The sequence below is a fragment of the Phacochoerus africanus genome, chromosome 9 (assembly GCF_016906955.1).
Source record: "Phacochoerus africanus isolate WHEZ1 chromosome 9, ROS_Pafr_v1, whole genome shotgun sequence".
NCBI lineage: Eukaryota > Metazoa > Chordata > Mammalia > Artiodactyla > Suidae > Phacochoerus > Phacochoerus africanus.
In genome coordinates this window covers 95,919,090-95,941,059 of record NC_062552.1, presented here as the reverse complement: position 1 = coordinate 95,941,059, position 21,970 = coordinate 95,919,090, and the positions used below count along the sequence as shown (strand labels likewise).

General features: G+C 49.7%; 1 protein-coding gene across 3 annotated transcripts in view; it reads right to left on the bottom strand.

Annotated features, from left to right (window-relative positions):
* Nucleotides 1–210: 210 nt before the first annotated feature.
* The window catches only part of SUSD6 (sushi domain containing 6), an 87,466-nt gene continuing 65,706 nt past the window's right edge, over nucleotides 211–21,970 (bottom strand). For all 3 annotated transcript variants that reach the window (XM_047796565.1, XM_047796566.1, XM_047796567.1), the window contains 4 exons: nucleotides 7,495–7,692; nucleotides 6,088–6,226; nucleotides 2,855–3,282; nucleotides 211–988 (listed from right to left, as the gene is read on the bottom strand). In XM_047796565.1, coding sequence (XP_047652521.1) covers nucleotides 963–988; nucleotides 2,855–3,282; nucleotides 6,088–6,226; nucleotides 7,495–7,692 — 791 coding nt within the window. In that variant the 3' untranslated portion in view covers nucleotides 211–962. The remainder of the gene's footprint in view (nucleotides 989–2,854; nucleotides 3,283–6,087; nucleotides 6,227–7,494; nucleotides 7,693–21,970) is intronic.

The following is a 21,970-nucleotide window of genomic DNA, read 5'->3' as shown; positions in this document are numbered from 1 at the left end:
CGGCCAGTGACGAGAAGGGCATTCCATGGCATCTCAGCAACTTTCCCGTCCCATGGATGATTCGCCTCAGGCCTCTGGCCAGCAAGGAAGCTGGAGCTGCCAGGATCGAACCCAGGAGGCAGCAGGCAACTTCCCCTTTTGCTCCAGGGAAAGAGAAAAAAAGCAAGGTCAGGAAGGCCGGATGCTGGAAGTAGGAAGTGAGAACTTGCATATTAGGAAGACAATCATTATCAGCCACCTTCCTTTCCTCCCTTGGGATCTTCTGGATGCTTCTTGGAAACTTGACTCAACAGGGCCAGAGCTGCCCCCTCTGAGCTAGACAGCTGGGCGCTGGGATGGCTGTGGCGTGATTTTCCACAGCCTCCATCCTCAGCCAAGGCAATGCGTCACTGATGTCAACCAAGGGCAGGCCCGGGCCCCACACTCTTGCCCCAGTTCGAGCCCCTCTTGGATCTGCTCCTGCGGAGGGCAGCGGTGCCAGCCCTCAAAGGAAACAGCCAGACCCAGGCCCGATCCCGTGAGGCAGGGGCAGCAGTGCGGCCCTGAAGGCTTGCAGAACGGCAACAAGCCTGCGTGACAGGGAAACTGGATGGGGAGGGAGGAAGGCACAAGTAAACACAGCAGCTCCGAGGCCCACGTGGGCTGGTGGGGCTGCCACCGAAGAGCTGGCTGGAGGGGACCCAGAGGGCTCGAGGGAAGGAAGGGTTCAGTCAACACATTCAAATATGTCCCCGACGCAGATGGGAAGGCCGGGCCAGGCAAAAACCAGCTCCTCCAGCTGTCCAGTGGGCAGATGGCGAGACTCTTCCTTGAGTTTCCAGCAAGGTGGGCCCACAGGCCCTCAGAAATACAGATACACAGGTGGCAGCTCAGGTATCCGGGCAGGGTGGCTGGAGTACACGGTGCTCAAACCCACAGGGAGAGGGAGGAAGGGCAGAGAGGAGAGAAGCCAGTGGCAGCCCTCATGCTTCTTTCAACAGTGGGATATCTGCAGGCAGAGAGGGAAGGCAAGCACAGCAGTTACCCCGCGGTCTCTCTGCAGCACACCTGGCCCCATGGCAGGGTCCCATGTGGAAAGAAATGAAATGCCCTACTCACACGTTTGTGAGCAGTCCAAATCCCTCGCCCCTCTCCAGGCCGGCCCTCTGCCTGTGTGGCAAAATCTGAACATTCAGTCTGGTACTGAAACCTTTTCTGGTCCTACTACCTTCAGCCCTCCTCTCTGCTTTAACTCTGCGAGTTTAGCTGCTTCTCTTTCCGTCCTTATTCTCACCCTATGAGGCTACTGAACCCTGGTAAGTCTCACCTCCTCCTTAAAGTCATCCTCCAGCTATGTGACTCTGAGTAAATCACTTCCCCTCTCTGGGTCCTCACATGCCAAGTGGGTCAGACCGACACCTTGGGGTCCTGACTTCCCTATGGTACTGCCAGCTTGGCCTGCAACCAACTCGATAACCTATGTGTCTTGTTTTTTGTGCCCCTCATTCTGACACCACCCCTGCCTTTCTTGGCTCTATTGTTTCTCGAGTACAGGCCCCACCTTCCCAACTGGCTGACAATCTCTGCGGGCAGAGTGTGTTTGTGTTTCATAGTTCTTGCCATCACCCCCACAACCTAATCCAGCACCAGGCAGAAGACGGGCTCTGAAAAATGCTTGTTTAATCATGGAACAAAGCCAGGTAACAAGGTAGCGTGGAGGAGGAGAGGAGCTGGCACCACCTTGGCTCCTTAGGAAGGACAAGGGCTGAGGTTTGTGCCAATATGTGCAGACACACAATATGTGTATCTGGCTGCCCAAAGGGTCACCAGCTTCCACCTTTAACCCCAAATCAACTGTTCAGTGGCCCCTTCCAAGCTCTCTATCCCACTAAGAAAAAAGGAGGCATTCTGTCGATGATCAGGAAACCTTAAACCTGATGTACGTCTAAGAATTTCCCACTTCTCTGCTTTCGGATATTCTAAAGCTGTGACATGACTCCCAGGAAGCATAAAGTCTTCTCTAAGACCCTTTTAGGGGCGCCGGGTAAGTACAGGAGTCCTCACTTTCTGAAGGAAAACATCTAGGTTTACTCTGCATCCTGTACCACACTGGGATTTTATGTAAAGACACTTTTTGAAGGGACAGAGTCAATCCCAATGTTCAACTCTCTAGGCTCCAGTAAAGTGTCAAGGGGCAGCAATTTCATTCCAGGAAGGACCTGGAGTCATCTGGGTGGGGTGGAGCACGGCGCCACGGGGCTACAATGCAGGCTCGGGAGCAGACCCACCTGCCTTCAAAGCCCAGCTCAGCCACTTACCAATGGGCAAGTGACTTACCCTTTTTGAGCCTCAGTTTTCTCATCTGTAAAATGGGGCTGGTAATAATACCTACTTCTCAGGATCACTGTGAGGTTTGACGGACACAGTGCAAGAAAACCAGCCTGCACAGGAGCTGGTATACTCCTATTTGAAATGAAGCAGCTGAATGCTCTGGAAGAGAGACAGGCCCCAGCTTTCTCTGCAATATGACCCCACACCTCTTTGTCATTCCTGTCCTTTCAGGAACATAAAAAGTACAACTAGAAGACAGGCCCCACCTCTACCCTTTGATTTAGCACAGCCCTGAGGCCATGAATACTTTGGGAGACTCTGAACCTATCAAAATTCACAGACAACAGTAAAAAGTCTTCCTGCGCAGAGCCAAAGCCCTACCTGGAGCTCTGAGAGTAAAATCCTGTTTTTGGAGGCTAATCCCCCAGGTATTATCTATCTATGCTCCCGAATACACCAATTATTAGATTGGCTCACAGCCCTTGCTCCCTCCCAGCAAAGACCCTGAGCAGACAATCACTTCTGATCAGCACAGACCACCTACCGTCTGTGTAGTCCTCCGACGTGAGAGATAAAAGGCTTTGCATGTCACTGTTCTCTGAATCCGGGGCTTCTTTGTGTGCCACTCGGCTGTTCCCTGAGCCGGCCACCCAGGAAGAGGTGGTGGCCTGGTGCACCATCACAGTCTCCGAGCCCCGGGAGCCCCAGGCTTCACAGAGTCCAGACTGGCCCGGGGCCTCCTCCTCTCCACCTGCAGAGGAGCAGGCCCCCTGGTCCTGCAGCTGCTGCTCCCGCGGCCCGCTCCTCCCACCGGGCCCAGACCCTTCGGACAGCACAATCTGCACTCTGGGGTCGGCGGGCGGCACAGAGTGACCGGAACTGCCGTACACAGCCTCCTCGTACGACGGCAGCGCGACCTGGACTCCGTCCACCATGATGGAGACCTGGTCCCCAGATACCCCCTGGTCACGCCTGCATCCGGGGGAGGAGAAGACAAGGAGAGAATGAGAATACACTCACAGCAAAGATCACAACACCGACACCACCAACCGCTTCTGAGCACGTGCCATGGAGCCGGCGCCGTGCTAAGTGCTTTACACACTTTATCCCACAGGATCCTCGCCTGAGCCCCCTCAGGTGGAGAGTCACCAAGGAAGCAGGTGAGGCTCAGAGAAGTGGCTAAGTAACCTGCCCAGTCACACAGCTGGTAAGGGAGGAAGACAGGGTGTGAGTCCATTCCACCTGCTTCCAGAAACTGTGTCCTTAACCTCTGGGCCTGGGCAGAAACTAGGAACCTAGAGACCTGGAAAAAATGCCATTCACCCAGCACAGCTAAGAGGAAAGAGAGAGAATGCCGGCTGCACATAATCCCGTGAATGCGCACCCCTGCCCATACTCCGTAAGAGAGGGTACACTGTATGCTGTGTATATTAAATCTCCGCGAAGCTGGTTTTTTGTTTGTTTTTAAAGGAGAAGAAAAAGCAGCACTGTGGTCTTGAAATGGGACCCTGGACTTGAAAACTGAAGAATTTTGTTCTTTTGACTTTGCTCGCCTTTTTTTTAATATTTTGTAAACAAACCAAAAATACATCAATTATGACATAAATATCAGACAAACACCATAGAAAGATGAACAACTGATTTATCCCAAAAGTAACCCTGGTGTATGAGCCCTACCTAGGTCAGGAAGCAGAGCACTGTCAGCACCCCCACCACCTCCTGACCCCTCACCACCCAAAGTAACCACTGTCCTAACTTGTATGAAAATCATTCCTTTGACCTTTTTTTTTTTTTTTTTTTGCTTTTTAGGGCTGCACCTGCGGTGTATGGAAGTTCCCAGGCTAGGGGTCAAATCGTCAGAGTAGCAGCTGCCGGCCTAGGCCACAGCCACAGCAATACAGGATCCGAGCCACGTCTGCAACCTGCACCACAGCTCACAGCAACACCAGATCCTTGACCCACTGAACGTGGCCAGGGACTGAACCCGCATCCTCATGGATACTAGCTGGATTCGTTTTCACTGAGCTACAACGGGAACTCCTCTTTTGACTTTTATTTTAATAATTTTACAGTCTAGACATGAACCCTTCAACACCAGTTTAGTTTTGCATATTTTTGATCTTTATATGAATGGGATATTGTCGTGTGTGTGTGTGTGTGTGTGCGCGCGCACGCACGTGCGCACATGTGTATCTGGCTTCATATTTTACTCAGCATTATGTTGGTGAGATTTATTCATGACATACTTTTTCTCCCGAACCACTTTGAAAGTAAGTTATTTCCTGCTAAATAAGGCAGTAAGTAGTTGGCACACACCTCCCAAGAACCTCCTTTTCTATAAAACTACAACAGTATTACATCCTGGAAATAATGCTGGTATAATAAATACTATAACACAAACTTTCCCAACCTCCTCCAAATGTATCTGTCTCAGCTGCTGTCTTGCTTGTTTTCGCCCAGGATCTATGGACCATGCATTGCATTTAGCTGTCCTGTCTCTCACATCTCTTTTAATCTAGAACATTCCACTATCATTTTCCTTCACAACACTGACAGTTTTCACAAAGTCCAGGCCAGCTGTCTCCTGGAATGTCCCACCATCTGGACCTGTCTAATGCCACCCCTGGGATTAGAGTCAGGCCAACCTCTGCCCAGAACACTACACACCACAGCACTGATTGTAACGTCACGTTCTCTCTGTGCTGTGCCAGCAACACACAAGGTCTACAAGCTAGACCATATTATTGCTGGACTGTTTTATTCATTCTCAATTTCTTCACCTGCATTTGCAGACCAAAATCTCTGCTACCCAGTTCAAGTGGCATGTACACAGTGAAGGTGACAGAGGTGGCACTCATACAAGTGCTCAGAGGTTTTTGGAAAGAAGAGAGACTCCGATGCAGCGGCAACAGGGTGCATGCTGGCACTGCCTAACTTTTGTTATTCAAATTAATTCTCTTGTTTAAAAAGTAATACATGTATAACATTTAAACAGGGTCTATAATGAAAACCAAATCTCCCTTCCGTTCGAATCAGGCAAAATCAGTTATTTTTAACACACTGACTAGTTAAAGGGGAAAATATGTCCTAATTTGGATGAAATGACAAATAGATTAGCTTGACTTTATGTGGAAAAAGCCAATTCTTGCAAATAAACAGTCCCCTCTGAATCCTCTTTATTGTACTAATTGTTTAATGACCTTTTAAAAGTAGTTGCTATCCTGACCCCGAAACAAAAAATAAATAAATAAAAAGAAGAAAGAAAAACCACCAGGGAGACAAGGCAGTGGCTCACAAACATGAGCCTGCACTAGAATAATCTGGAAGGCCTGGGGAACCATGGTGCTGGGCTTCGGCCCCAGAGTTTCTCATTCTGGGTCTGGGGTGGGGCCTGAAACTCTGCATTCCTTACAAGTTCTCGGGAGATGCTGATACCACTGGGACCACACTTTGAGAACCCCTGATGTAGGGGAAATGACATGGCTTTGGAGTTGGACAGTCTGGGATTTAAATCTCAGCTCTGTCTTCATGTAGAGGGATGACCGGGAGTGAGAGACTGCACCTCTCACTGAGCCTCCTTCTCCTACTCTGCAGTGATCCTGTGAGTATGAAGATAATGATGCAAAGCAAAAGCACAGTGCCTGGCACACCTGGAAGCTCAACACTTGGCGGGGGCCCTCCCCTTTCCCGGGGTACACACAGACCAGCTGCAGCCGGCAGACCCACCAGCACCGCTCTGCCTGTCAAAGGCCAGCCCCCCACTGCCACTGGACTCACCTGCTGTGATGGAAAGACTTCAGCTTCGGCTGCAGCAGCACGAACAGCACCACGAGGAGGAGGATGAGTGCCACAGAGCTGGCAGTGGAAGCCACGATGGACAGCGTGGGGACCCCGAGTGACGTATGGGCATCTTTGTCTATAGAAGCAAGCCATCATCAGAAGTGTTTTGTACCCACCAAGTCCCCCAGCATGATGTCACACTGAGACAGGCTATGTATGGCCAGGGCCATCTTTGGAGTTACAGTACAGTGGCTTCTACATCAAGGAAGGGGGGCTATTTCCCTATTCTGGTTCTGAATTTAGTTTTCTTTTCTTTCTTTCTCTTTTTTTTTTGTTTTGTTTGTTTTTTTTCTTTTGGGCCACACCTGCAGCATATGGAGGTTCCCAGGATAGGGGTCGAATCGGAGCTATAGCTGCTGGCCTACGCCACAGCCACAGCAATTGCCAGATCTGAGCCACGTCTGCGACCTATACCACAGCTCACGGCAACGCTGGATCCTTAACCTACTGAGCAAGCCCAGGGATCGAACCGGTGTCCTCATGGATGCAAGTCATATTCGTTTCCCGCTGAGCCACGACAGGAACTCCTGTTCCTGAACTTAGAATTCTCTTCATTCACTTTGGACCTTTGGGGACCATCTAACACCTAAACCGACTCTCCCCTTAGAGAGCTCACCTTTACAGACCTTTACCTTCTGACCCCATCCTCAACAGCAGGGTGAAGACATCACCCACTGAAATGCACACATCATTTCACCACCTAAAGTCCCGCCCACGTCTTTCCCCATGTGGTAGGAAAATTTGTAAGAACTAGGCTGTCATAACCCAGATCCTGCAGCTTTAGTTGTAAATATCAGGCCCATCCCCACCCTTCTCTGGGGTGTCACAGTCTTGAAGCGTGAGTGAAAAGCACAAAGGTGGCTGCCTGACACATGTTCCCACGGGTGGCTGGATTTCCCGTCATGTGTGACAGGAGGAGGCAGAGGGGCAGGTCTTCTGTCCAGTGGGACTGCAGCTCCGCAACAAAACAGTTCGTTTCCATCCAAGGACAAACAACAGAAAAGAGACACCACAGAAGGTGCTCGTATTGTGCGCATGTGTTCACAGAACACGGTCAAAGGTCACCAGCGCTTGGCTAGACAAACAAGAGATCCGGAGCGTCAAAGGGACCTGACATAGCACAGCAGATGCTTCAGTGGCTCGGCTGAAACGCAGGGGACACGCACCAGCAACCCCAATGTCTTTCACAGAGACGTGAAATCCAAAGGAAGGTAGGCTGCAGGGCATCGGCGGGGCCGCGCTGTCCCAGAGCACGGGGTGCTCCGGAGGGGACGGGCGCCACGTCCCCGGAGTTAAAAGCAAGCAGAACCCCAGCAGCACCCCTCTCCCATCTGCCAAACTGACCCTCGTTGAGCCGGCAGCTGATCTCCATAGCTGGTTTCCACTCGCCGTTCTTACACGTCAGGTATTTGTAATCGCCCTTCAACATGTAGCCTTCGGCACACAGGTACTCGATGACGCTGCCCGCGTTCAAGGGGTCTCTGCAGGGACGGGGGTGACAGACGTAGCCACCATTCTCTGGCTCCGGGGGCAGGGAACACACTGTGAAGACAGAGAGGGATGATACGGTGGTGACGTTTTCCAGGAGCCCCATCAGGGACACAGAGAGGGGCAGTTCTGAAGTTTCAGCAGGAAACACCCCTGGAGCAAAAAGGGCCAGGCCCTTGGAAAGGCTGCTGGCCAAACTCTGGGCATTCAGGTCGTCCGTGATAGAGGCAGGCGCCCTGGCCGCAGAGGAAGCTTGGCCACCTGCACCACTTCCCTTCTCCTCCCGCTGCGCCCTCAGAGAACCGTATCCATTCCCGAACGGTGGACTCGGGCAAAGCCCAACTTACAGAGACCTAGTGCGTGATATGGTTTCAATAAAACCTAGTGAAATACACAACAGATCAGGGTGACAGGTGGTAAAATACTGATAACCTGCACGGGGGAAATGTTAGCCTTATTACCAGCATCGATACCAGAAAGGACTTCCTCGTATAATAAAAATGTGCCTTCTTGGCGTCAGAGGGAATTTCTGATGCATTTCCTGGGAGGCTTCCCCAGCTCCGCGCACCACCCATTCCCTGACTAGACCAATCCCTGGCATCACCTGCCTCTATCCCACAGTAAATCCCACATTTTTCACTCAGGTGGGACTGTTCAGTTATAGAAGCACCTTCGTTCAGCTGCTCTCTTACTTCTTCTGACAACTCTGAGGTAGTTACCTCTGCTCCCCTTTGAGAATGAGGACGTTGCTCCACAAAAGTTAAATGACTTTTAGCCAAGCGTGAGGCAGAGTCAAAGGCAGGCCTGGAAACAGAGCCAGGTCTGATTCTAAAACCTGTAACCTTGCCACCAGCAGCCACTGCTTCCCCCCAGGGGTGAGTGGGCCCTCAGGGAATGCGTATCAAGGTTACCTCCCCTTCACACAGGTCAGTTAGGGAGACAGCGAGCAGGTCCTAAGAGTGGTGGGAACCCTGGTGTAGACACATTGTGGTGATAAATCGGAGGAGCTGGAAGGTCCGAGCAGCCCAGGGAGAAAGGTGGCCTGATTCCAAGGCCTCTCCTTCTGAGCCTGGACAGACACTGTAGAAACGAAGTCCCCAGGCAGTGGATCTCGAGCGAAAACAGGAAGGGACAGGAGAGGCACTAAGGATCACTGTTTGGAAGGCTGGGCTCGGGGAAAGACGTGCTGGCAGGTGGCCAGGCACCCACAGACTTCAACTTACCAAAAGCCGTACCAGTGCAAGAAAGATGAGAGTTTCCAAAGGAGATTTGACTTTGCACAAAAACACCCTGTCCCCCGCCAGCCCCCAATTACCACAAGGACATCAGTATGCGATAAGACCTGCTGGGCTTTTTTCCACTTCCTCTAATAGACCTGAGTCTCTGACTCTGCGATAAGGGGCTCTCCCTTCTCAGGACCGCCCACCCCTCTCTCACCAAATACCACTTCCCTTCAACCTACAAACTACTATGAAGCAGACTGCCTGCCAGCCCGGCTGGAGGGAGACACCAAGTTGAAAAAGAGATGATGGTCCCTGCCTTCAGGCTGCTTATCACTGAGAAGAGACTCCACTTTTAAAGAGCTTTTAGAAGGCGGGGCAGTGGGTGGGGGGGGGTCCACAGGGACCAGAGACGTCCAGGCAGCCTCCCTGAAACGAGCAGATGGAGCCCAAAGAAGCCTTAGACGTTCCCTCTGAGGACACACCTTCTCCAGACACTTCCCACGCCATCCGTCTCACCCAAAGCCTTGCCCTGGAGGGAGGAGACCCAGGCATCACACCCCTCCTGGAGCCTCTCCAAACTCTGGCCTAGGAGTTCAAAGAGCTGACCGGCTGGATTTCCAAAGGAACCTCAGCAAACTGCTTTACTCTTTACACTCTCCCGCTTCTGTTCAGGGCAACAAGCCTGTCACAGATGCCCCCGGCTCTCCTTGGATGGTGTCTAACTGGTGCACTGCCTCGGCATAATTAATGCTGAGCAGCTCCTGAAAGCAGCCAGGACCCACTCAGCCCAGCGTGCTGGGAACGACGGCCCCAGGGGGAGGTCCGCTGATCCTAAAGCCGTGCCTGCTCTGCTGGGTACTCCTGCCCTTGAAGCCCACGTCTCCACAGAATCTTTGAGCGGGACCTCACCCAGCACCCCTCTTAGAAGGGAAGAACAGCAAGGTCGACAAAGGAGCAACTTGCAACTCAATTTCCTTTCAAGTCAACTAACATTCACTGATGACTGTGTGAGCATCACTGTGAATGCTCTGAGAAAGAATAAAAAGATAAGCATCTCCGGTATTTGTGGCCAAATAGGGATATGACAAACAAGTCCACACATACATTTTAAAAGTTGTTTTCGTCATGGTTTCTGGGTTTTACGTCTTGCATAAGGACACTTTCGTAAACATATTCTCCAATATTTTCTTCTAATGCCTTATAGAATGGGTCTTTGTTACATAAATAATACCTTTACAGAAAATATATACTTGGTACAAAATCCAGTAAGTAAGAGGTTGAACATGAAAAGTAAGCACTTCTTCCCTAGTCACTCAGTGCCTCTTTCCAGAGATACTCCGCACAGACTTAACTCCAACACACATCAAGGGATGGGATTAGCGCCACAAGAGAGGGAGCCCAGAGCAGCAGAGATCAGCCTTGTGTGGAAGTGGCTAGAAAAGGCTCATGGAGGAAGTGGCATTGCCGGTGGGGCTTGACTTCAGCAGGAAAGGAGGTGGTGGTTTGAAACTAAGGCACCAAAGTAGGAAAGTATAGGTTAAGCCCAGAGAATATATGAAGTAGTCCAGGTTAGCTTGGTAGCAAGAGAAAATTTGCCCAAAATTAGTAAATAATTATGATAATGTGATGAAACCATCTCACACAGGGGCCTTGGCTGCAACAGGAGGTGTTGATACTGTATTCAAAGGGCAGAATTACGAGAGGAGCTGAATTTGATATAAGGTGGAGAGAGCCTTTAGGGCAAGTCAACAGCAGAGCAACCCTAGTGTGGTGAAATAAACTGGACAGAAGTCCTTTTCTGTTCGTCTATGAAGATCAATACAAAGGAAATGAAGTACAGCAGGTCTAGCATCATAAAGGGACGGCCTCAGATCCAAGGAAGAAATAAGGAGGCCTTAGAAGGAAAATTAAAAAAACACAAGATCATTTTCAGAGGCCAAGAATATAAGGAAAAACACGGCCCTCTTGCCCAATCAAAGTGCAGAGCGAGAGAGCCGTGGCGAAGGGCAGGTGTCCGAGCGCATCCTCTCAGGGGCGCCTGGGTTAACAGGAACAGGAAGAACATCAGGAAGAGCAAATAAATCAGCAGTGGCTTCCGGAAGCCACTGTTCTGGGCAAGAGGCTGACTTAATCCGTGCGTCAGGCTTGTGCTCTGACAACTCCGGGGGCCGCAGTGGGAGTTTCAAGCTCTGTTCTTAGCCCTGAGAAGACAATGAACTCATCTGATTTGGCAAAGCTGCACAATTTCAAAAAGAGAGGGAGAAGGCCAAAAGATAGAAATTTTACAGGAAAAAATCAATTAACTCTCCTTAGCTTCCTTCACTGCTTTCTATTATCTTTTGCAGCCACTTAGGCCCCCAGTAAGCACAGGAAGCAGTGAGGTAATTCTGCAGGGGGCCCGGCAGAGCGCCTGGCGCACACACGTCATCGAGTGAGAGACCATTTGACCAGCTGGTGAGGGTGCGGGCGGAGCAGAAACTAAGTGATCCAGCTGATTTCCACCTCGGGTCCCCACAACCTAAAACCTTGAGCAGAAACCACCGAGAACCCCCTTCTAAACATCTTTTGCTTTTGTCATTTTGGAGACCATACTTTCAGGAGAAAGAGGCTCATTAAAGGCAAAACAAACTTTTATAAGTACCATAACAAGCAAAGCAAAACAAGCTCCACGAGGGAGTTCCCCTTGTGGCTCAGTGGTTAATGAACCCGACTAGTATCCAAGAGGATGCGGGTTCAATCCCTGGCCTTGCTCAGTGGGTTAAGGATGTGGCACTGCCAGGAGATTGTGGTGTAGGTCCAAGATGCAGTTCAGATCCCTCAGTGCTGTGGCTGTGGTGTAGGCCAGCAGCTGCAGCTTGGATTGAACCCCTAGCCTGGGAACGTCCATATGCCACAGGTGTGGACCTAAAAAGCAAAAAAAAAAAAAAAAAAAACAAAAAAACAAAAAAAAAACCAGAATCCAAAAAACGAAAAACAAGCTCCGGGAAAGACCCTGGGGTCAAAGTGTTCAGTTCAACAAACTACAATACTTGAGCCCCTTCAAAACAAGGTGTGGGGAGCAGGGAATGCGCAGATCAGCTGAAGAGGGGAAGCAGACCTGTAAAATACCTGGTGCCATTAAAAAGACTCAAGAGAAGAGGTTTCCGTCTGATGTCAGTTATCAAGAAAACACTAGACTCCCGTGAACACAGTTACTAAGGGCTTAAGAAACCATGTCGGTGTTCACCCAGGTTTGAAATCACATCCTTAAACTAAAACCAGCGCAGCAGCATTTAGAACACAACTGGGCACAGAGAAAGAGATGCTTGATGAAGGTGTTGAAAGAGAGGATGGCCAGAGAAAAGCTTTCCTGGGAATTCAGGGGAAGAGCAAGAGGTTCTCCCAAACCAGCGCACCAACATGGATGGCATAATCATCAGACACAAGTTGAGGTTGTATCACACACATGCCTATGTGGTTGTAACGCCATCAAACAGAGCGTGCCTCCTCTCATAAGATGCTCTGGGACCATAAAAGAAACGTAACAGGACCACGCCTTCACACAGCTTACAGTCTAGAGGACACAGACACCCACACAGCCACTTCTAACGCAAACAAAAGAAGGAAGTGTTCCAAGGTGTTTTTCTATTAGCCTGGGGTGTCCCTCTGGGCAAGGACATCTTTCCTGTCCACCTGAGAACTGCTGGCAACCAGAGGAAGGTAAGAGCCCAGGCAAAGAGAAAAGGGAGCGAAAAACACAACAGGGAGGAAGGATGGATGGGAAGCAACAATCCAGCACAATCCTGCCCGACAGAAATACAATGCGGCCACAGAGGTGATTTTCAATTTTCTTAGTGGTCACATCAAAGAAGAAAAACTGTGAAAATAACTTTAATATTTTATCTAACCAACATATGCAAAGTACATTTTGATAGCTCAACACATAATCAATATAAAATTTTATCCATGAGATATTCTCCATTCTTTTCTTCACAGTAAGTCTATACGTACAGGTCAACTCAAGTCAGACTAACCACATTTCAAGCTCTCGACAGCCATGCAGGCCTAGCAACCGCTGTACTGAGCAGCACAAATGCGGGGATCCGACAACAGTGGGAAGGGCCTGGATGTGAGGCAGGACACTAAACAGCAGACGCAGAGAGAAGACATGATGCAGCGCTGAGGGTCCTTCACGGTGTTTTCTCAAGCACTGTTTGTGTGCTTGCTCTCAAAACCCTTTCTTAGTATATAAAGGTCCAATTTCTACTTCCAGCCCTCAGCAGTTTGTTAGGAGGAGAAAGAGAGCCAGAGAAAAAGTCAGGTGGAAACAGAAAAAGAGCATTCAAATGTGCACATTTCTTTTTGGACATGAGACAAGGAAAATAATAATCACTGCAAACAGCGTTATTACTGTGCCACGCACGCTCTGAGCTCTCTCTTCACATGAAGCAGGTACTGTGTTTTCTTCATTTTATAGCTAAGAACAATGAGGCTTCGCTGAAATGAGTAATTTGCCCCAAATCAAACACCCGTAAACGACTTAGCAGGTGCTCTGGCTCCTGAGCTGCAGGCTTGACTGCAAAGCCAACGTGGCTCTGCTGAGGAGGCAGGACACCAGGCTCTGTTGTTCTAAGGCTCATCCCTCAACAGCCTAAGCCCGGGGCTTTGGGACCATCTAGCTACTCCGTATGTCAAAGGGGTGAGCACGCCAGCTCAAAGGGGAGGCGATTCTCCCCAGGAAAGCCGGATGGAGCACTCCAGGCAAATCCGGGGGTGGGGTGTCACATCTGACCACAGTCCAAAGGCTTCTTCTGAGGCTTCCTTTAAGAATCTCAATAATAACAGCCCCTATTTACTGACCATCTACTCTACTGGTCGAAGCTCTTTATGAGTTTAACACATTTAAACTTCACAAAAACTCTGTAGGAAACACATTATTATAACCTTATGAGCAAAGACAGGCAAACTGAGTGAGAGAGGTTAAGAAACTTGCTCGAGGTCACTCAGCAAGTAAGAGGCAGAATCAGGACCCGCCCCTAGGAAGACTGGCTTCCCACTCACGGCACTGGGCAGAAACAAGGGTTCCGAGCCCGGCTTTTCCCGTCCGCACATACTGGAGAGGGGAGCCCAGTGACACTGGGTACTGCCTGTGCACTGCTCTCTCTCTGGGCCTCAGTTTCAATACTGACCTAGATGGCCTCTGAGGTCTCTTCTGACATCTGCACATTTGTGTCAAGCTGGGTGATGGCTGGCCGCATCACCTCTCGAGGTTCCTTCTTAAGTCCCACAGCCGCTGTGATTTTGAACTGAGCACAGAGTGGGAGAGGCTCGAGGAGAAGCATGCTATCTGCACAGAAGCTCCTGCGTCCATCATCAGGGCCGATTCCTACCTGAGCAGGAGAATCTGGGAGCAGAGAACCAGGCAGCAGGAATTCTGATGCTCCAGAGATAACCTAGGGCTGCTTTTGTCTATGGCCTTCCCTGACTCTCTGCCTTCCTGACCCCCACTCGAATGGGCAAAAGTCTAAAACAGGCTGCAGCGGGAGGGAAGAGACAATTTCTCATGCCACTTGCAACTTTCTTCTCTGAGACCAACCTTCCCGGCAGTCAGACAGGAAGCCCATTGTCCGGCCAGGATCCCTTTTCTCATGAGAACTTCCCACCAGCGCTGAGAGAGGGCCAGCTGCAGAGCGCTAGCCTTTCCCAGGGCGGGGCCCCAGCCGGCTGTGAGGACGGTGGTGGAGGGCCCCCCGGGGCTTGGCTGCCCTGCACCCGCACCTCCGCTCAGGCCCTCAGCACCACCTTCCAAAGAGAGGCCCAGCCCAAGTCCCGCTTGGGAAAACTGGCTGCTCACATGTGGGCAGGCCTCGGAGCCTGTCCATCTTGTGTCACGCCTGCGTCCCTGAGTGCCCCCATCTGACAGGAGAGGGGGCAGGCCAGCCAGCTGCTTCAGAGCCAACAAGAAGGAAGAACACTTTCGTCATTGAACCCTGCCCCAAATATAAAAACTCTTGTCATCTGGAAGCAGCCATCAACGTTCTGAGTCATCCCAAAAGAAGAAGTGCCATTTTCTTCCGCCTGGAACCCCTGACCTGAAAGCACATGGGGTCAGCTGGAACCCCACCCATCTTTCAAGATTCAGTTTCAAGGTCCCAAAGAGACCTTGGGAAAGGGTCCCAAAGAGAACCAAGCAGCCCGGGGCAGAACTTACAGGCCAGGCCTACGATGGGAGCATGGGGGCTGTGCACTGCCCTGTTACCCACCGTGTGGGCTGGGGCAGGCCTCCTAGTCCTCCATTCCCTCCTCTGTAAAACGGGGACACTGAAGGTATCTACCTCGTAAGGGTGCTGTGCAGACGCATCACAGCCCTGCAGGTAACTGTCACACACAAAGTGTTCGATAAAGAGCAGCTTGACCACCCCTCCTCCCTGTTCCCTTCACATCCTCCTGCCTCTCTATAAATCATCACCATATTTGTTACCTCTGCAATTATTTTCTCACAGGTCAGTCCTTCTGCCACCTCTCCACTAACCCACCCACCCACCCACGCAATACGGCAAGCATTTGCTCTGCTCATTCTTGCATCCCCAGATCGTGGCATAGTCTGGCAGAGTAGACACTTAGAAAATTAACTTGACTTGCAAAACTTTGCTTGCATTTCAAGCCAATGTCTTATTTTCAAATGCAAAGGGTCAGCTGGTTTCTGATTTGAGATGAGTCAGAGGCAGAAAACAGCACAGAGCCTCCCTTTGCACCGTACAGTTCATGCTCTTGACACTGGTACCTACTTGTCAAAATATACTCTCAGCAAACCAGGATCAGGGCCTCGAGGGGCCAGAGCGTGGTCCCGGGTGTCATATGAATGAATCTGGGTTTGACTGAGGGACCTGCTCTGCAACTTGAGGTTCCCAGGACAGGTGTCCAATCAGAGCTGTAGCCACCAGCCTATGCCACAGCCACAGCAACGTGAGATCTGAGCCGAGTCTGCAACCTACGCCACAGCTCACGGAAATACCGGATCCTTAACCCACTGAGCGAAGCCAGGGTTTGAACCTGCATCCTCATGGTTGCTAGTCAAATTTGTTTCCACTGAGCCATGACGGGAACTCCAGCTCTGCATCTTTGTCAACTGCCTGAACCCTCCTGAGCCTTCTTCCTCAACAGCCAACACTCAGCTCTAAGAAGTGTTTGAGAGGACAGATAAAACCTTGTACCTGAAAGTGTCCTTACAGCATGCCTGGCACATACCAGGCACTGATAAATTTTTAACCTTTATTTTCACATTGTAAACTGAATTCTTACCTCTGGCTTTTGGAATGGGGTAGGGCAAAGACTCTGGCAAAGAAAAGACAAAGGACTGCTTTAGAATTTTCTGGATATCTGGAGAGGGGACAGGCAGAGAGCAAAGCAGGATGAGCACTTCAGTGGGGGCGGGGGGGGGTGCTTTGCTCCCCCTGTTCCAGCTTAGTAATTTGCCTTCTCCTTTCTCCATCTCTCTTCTCAGCAGAGCCTGGGCTGCTCTTGGCTGACAAGTGGCCTCCATATGGCCTGTTACCCCTTCAGGCCTCTTGTTCTTGAAGCTCAGGGACTTGGGGGGACATGCTGCCACATGGTACTACACCCCTACCCCACCTTGACAATGTATGACAGCTAGAGGAAGGGCAGGCAGGAGGACCACCCTCCTTCTCCTGCTGCTCCAGGCCTGGGCCACACACTGTCTAAAGCTCTCCACCTAACACAGTGACCTACAGAGCACTGCCCACAACCATCAGCCACCCCAGGACAGTGGGACACCAGCAGAGCTAGAGAGCAGGCCATTCCAGGTGCATTAATAAATGTTCCCTTGAAAGTGGTAGTTTAAGGGTTAAAGGAAAGGCATATATTTATTTTTTCTTCACCAGCAATTGCTACTTCCTGGTCTCATCTCCTTCATCCTATCATCTAAGGAAGTTGCACATGCGTCTGCTCTGAAGTTGCACGTGTGTCTGCTCTCGCCCTCAGAACTCCCCACCTCAAGGAGGATGCAGGTTGGTACTCTGGAGGAAGGGCCCTAAGCAGCTGCTTTAAGGCACTCACCAGCCTCAGAAGGGTAACTGATGAGTGAGTGATCATTAACTTAGGAGCCTGGCTTGGAGTTTAAAACAGGGTTGGACTCTTAGGTACAAAGCTCAGAGCTGTGGTTTCATTTCCAATTCTACCATCTCATGGGAACACCTTATGCCAAGTCTGGTGCCAGGAACACAAGGTGGGCCTTCAAGAAGCACAGATTTAAAATTAAAACAAACTGAGATCTCTCTCTTGTCCAACAGGGTAGAAGCTGAGATCTCTCTCTTGTCCAACAGGGTAGACGTGACGAAGAGAATTAACATTTACCAGCAGGCACTACACAGTTCCCATGCTATTTAATTCTCCTGCCCTATGAAGAAGGTGGCATAATATTCAATTTGTTCAGATGACAGAAGCAAGGATTTGAACAATTTAGTAATGGCCTGGGGTTACACAGCTATCTAGTTTAAGAGTCTGGATTCGAACTGGCTTGCTTTTCTTCCTGTCATAGCAAAGTTCCTTGACTACAGATGCCACTAGAAAAACGTACATAGCATGGGGGTGGAGCCCACCTGACAAAAGCTGCAGTAATTCCTGTTTGGAGAAGAATGTGGACTGGTGAGTTTACTTGTGCCCAGAGGACTCAGCTCATATCTCAAATGGGGCCACATTTTTTCCAGAGAAGTGGGGGAAAAAGGCAAGACAGTTTTCTTCACTAATCTCTGAGCCCTACAAACAATGGAGCTATTTAAGGCACACAGATCCCAAAGCTGTAAGTGGGAGAGGGTATGGGGGTATTTTCGCTGGGAACACAAGCTTCCAGGAGGGATATGCGAAAGGAGGGCTGCCGCTAAATGCAGAATGGGGAGGCGAGCTAGAATTAGACGGAGGGCTGGCCACACAGAATACACAGGATCACTGGTGGGGGGGGGGGGAGCGGATATCACTGCCAAAGCCCCGGTGAACAGCCTCTGCCATGGACCACCAAAAAGTGAGTCCAGCAGTGCCCCACTAATGCCAGGTATTCAACAAGCCACAGCTACTCACGGAGGCCCCTACGACTGCAAAGAATGAAGGGAAATAATCTAGCCACACCCAGTGCAGAAATCAACTGAGGGCAGAAATTACCACCTAAAACTAGCCAACACCACAGTTCTTTGAAAAAACACTCTCTGAATGGCCTTTGTTGAAGAAAGGGATGTGACTGGTCTCCCTGTGACAGACAAGGTGCAAATAACAGAGCAAGGCAGGCCATGAATTAAGTGCTGTATACCTGCAGGAGGGTTGTGTCAGGCCTTACCCTACCACAGAACTAGGAAATACAAAAGGGAAAAGAAAAGGTGGGGTTTTGGAGTTCCCATTGTGGCGCAACAGAAAGGGATCCAACTAGGAACCATGAGGTTGCAGGTTCGATCCATGGCCTCGCTCAGTGGATTAAAGATCCAGTGTTGCCATGAACTGTGGTGTAGGTTGCAGACATGGCTTGGATCTGGCATGGCTGTGGCTGTGGCACAGGCCGGCGGCTACAGGTCCGATTAAATCCCCAGCCTGGGAACCTCCATATGCCGTGGGTGCAGCCCTAAAAAGTAAAAAAAAAAAAAAAAAAAGGAAAAAGAAAAGGTGGGGTTTCGTTTGTTTGGAGAGGGAGGGGGAGGCACAGGGAATGAGCAGCTAGGGCTAAGGGTCTTGCCTTTATCCTCTGCACCAGCAAGGACAAGGAACACAGTGACAAATGAACCATGGGCAGGTGGAGTCAAAAGTTACAAAGTCCACTCATCTGGATAGTCTTCCTCCGCTTGTGGGGGATGGGATTCTCTCCTTTAAATACTTCATCTGTTTAAACCGCCCTGTCTCACAGGTCACAACAGGAAAAGTAGCTTGTCAGGCCTTCTTGATTTCCTCTGCATCTCCTAGAAGGGGCCCTTATCACCTTGTGCTATCATCAGCTGCTCAAGGTCAGTGAGGAGTCAAATCCACCCAGAGGTCTTTTTGTCCATCTCTACTTTCAACCTGTGGGTCTTTCTGAAGTTCTGGCCCAGACAGAGCAGGGGTACATTCAGCAGATCCCTTCTGTCCACTGGGGGAGCAGAGAAGACAGCAGAGCCTCCCACTGGTGCACCACTCAAACGGCTGTGAGGTCCAAGGCAGAGCCCCTGGCCCTCGAGGTGCTTCCTCACGTGTCTGGGTCTTGCCTCCCCTTTGATTTTAGCCTGAGTGTTTATTAGCTTGGCTCTGAGATACTGTCGAGACTCCTTGATCACAGAACAGAGAGACTTCAAAACAGACTAGAGAAGCTTCAGGGGTAGAGTCTCAAGGGCTTTTATTTGTCCCGCTGAAGCCCATGCTCCTGCTGCTTCCCTTGGCCTCTCCTGGCCTTTAGACCCCGGACCCTGGCAAGCCACTTTTGACTGACCTGTAGCAGCCTGTTGCAGCCTCACCCACTCTGTGTGTCTGCAGGTAACTGTGTTCAAATGTCACACAAGTGCACAGAAAATACCCTTTAATCTTTTGTCTTCCAAAGAATGTGTTTAATGACTTTTACCCAGAAGAGAGTTAAAAAAACATCTGCAAGTGCTGATCTTTCTCCTCTCTGGATTTCACTTTCCTAATAGGAATGCCTTCCTTAACGTAACAAAAAAAACTACAAGCATCTCCCAATGTGCCAGGTTGGTGCTAGAAATTCAAGAGCGAACAATACACAGTTCTATCCCTGAGGAGACTTCAGACGCTGGGGATGTGGATAAGAAGCCTCAGCTAGGTTATAATAACAGCAATATCTATTGTTTATCTCCCAGAGTTCACGTAAGGATTACATTTACCCATTCATTTTTTTCAACAAGTTTTTACCAAGCACCGAAGCACTGTGGCAGCCAGCGGGGGGAAGGAGGCTGGGAAGACGAAAAAGAAGATGAAGATATAAGCCCTACTCTCTGGGAGTTTACTGTCTAATAAGTAACCACAATAGACACACGTTAGAAATCAATATGGGCTACAACAGGAGGTTCTGAAGAAGGGTTAAGCCATTGAGAAAGAGATCAGAAAGGAAGAAAGAAATGGTCTTGGAAGTCTAGCTCTAGGGGGAGACAGGACCATGACCACGAGATAAAAGACTGTGACTATGGCATTGCGGCTTGGGATAAAGAAGAATGGGAACATACAGGGGGTGGGGGGTAAGGGCAAAGGCAGAGAAGCGAGACGAGGTGGTATGTGTGTGGAAAGCAGCAAGGTTTAGCAGGAGACAGGTGGAAAATTCGAACAGGTAGTCTGGCACCAGAACAGGGAGGCCCTGATTATAAGGCTAAGGAATGAAAAATCTTGGTTTCCTCTTCCATAAAACAAGGTTTTAAGGACCTGTCCCATCCTAAAATGCAAAGCCATGTTACTACTAATAAAAGGAAAGTCTGCGCTATAGTACTAATCCCGCTGAAACACCTCCCTGCCTCCTCTGACAGCTATTTTCCAGCGGAGCTCAGTGTGCTGGGGTGGTGGGGTGGGGACAGGGGAAGGAGGCACGTGAGTTTTCCAGTGTCGATGCATCATGCTTCTTCAGTTTGTCCAGGTGATGGAGGTTAGGAAAAAACTAGAGGGACCAGGGCAGAGAAAAGGAGGACAAAGTTATCTTGCGGTCATTTCTTTCCCAGGGTTTTCGCACATGGCAGCAGATGGCCTATCCCTGGAGAACTGGATCTCAGAAAGCAGCTGCTCCCAGGTCCTGGTCTAACAGCTGGGGTCACAGGACCTCTCTGCAGAAGCTGAATGCCAGAAATCAATGGGTTCCATTGTGCCCGCACGCATGAGCTCTCATGTCCAGGCTCATGGCCTATGCCTGCCTGGAACAGAGGAATGGGTAAAATAACACTACACACTTTGAAAGACTGCACTAGCAAATTAATGGAAAGAAACAGTATTATAAAGTCCAATTTCCTTTAAATCAGCTTGATTTTGCTAGGAAACTATTGGGATGCTAATTATTTGAAAGCCAAAGGGTTCATCCATAAGGGGGTCAGAGGGGGGAAGGGGCAGTGGGGCAGACCATAATCAGAGGAAAATGATTCTCTGGTCCTCTTCTTTCCGCCCAATGCACGGAGAAGTCTGGCTCCACTGTACCAACCCCAAAACGGGCTAGATGTTTCATGGACTGGAAAGGGGGACCAAAATCCATACAACGGTGTGTGTGTACACAGAGGAGTGTGAGTGTATGATTACATAATTAGGCACATTAAAGTATTTATACTTGGAGACTAAAAAGCCCCTACTCAAAGGCATTCCACCAAAGTTGAAAGGGGAAAAAGAAAATAGAAAATAAAGCATCTAATTGCAATCTTCCACAAAGCCAGACATCCCCAGCTGGTGCCACAGCTGAATTCTCTTAATTAACATGTTGTAATGGCAAGAATGAAAGACACTGTATGCTTATCAACTCCATGCCGTGGCTGGCCAGCCATGGGAGAAGCCCACAACACTGCTATAATTAAAGAGATTTTTCTCTTTCCATTATAATGGTACCCTGGTGTGGGGATGTCAGTTTTGTTTTTTGTTTTTTTTCTTTTCCTTAAAAACTTATTTGCTTAAAGCACACACACAATAAAACTGCATACCCACAAAATTGGGGACTGAGACTGGAGTATATTAAAAAGTTTACAGTCTAGGAGCTGGTTTATTCTTTGGTGGTTGGTTTTTCTCTTACCTCCCCAAACCTGGGACTTTCCAAGTTACAGAAGGCTAGCAATATTTGAGTAGCCAAATAAAACCCAGCTGACAGCTTTAAAAAACCATACGTTAAAAGTATCTAAATGGAAAAAAGATGACAGAAATTAGCATATAAGTGAGTACAATTCAGGGGGAAAGGTCTTGATACATCAACAGAGCAGGTCAATGGAGACTGTGTTCCCAAGGATAGGCTCACAGTCCGGAAGGGCCTTGCACACTTACAAAGAGGGTTTTGTTTTTGCACAGTCCTTAGTCACAGCGGAACCTGGTTATAGACAGTCCACCCCCCCCCATCTCCCTGAAAGACCCCCGCCAAAGTCAAATAATAGGTTTACATATTATAAGGAAGTCTATTCTCCAAAAGCCAAGCAAGA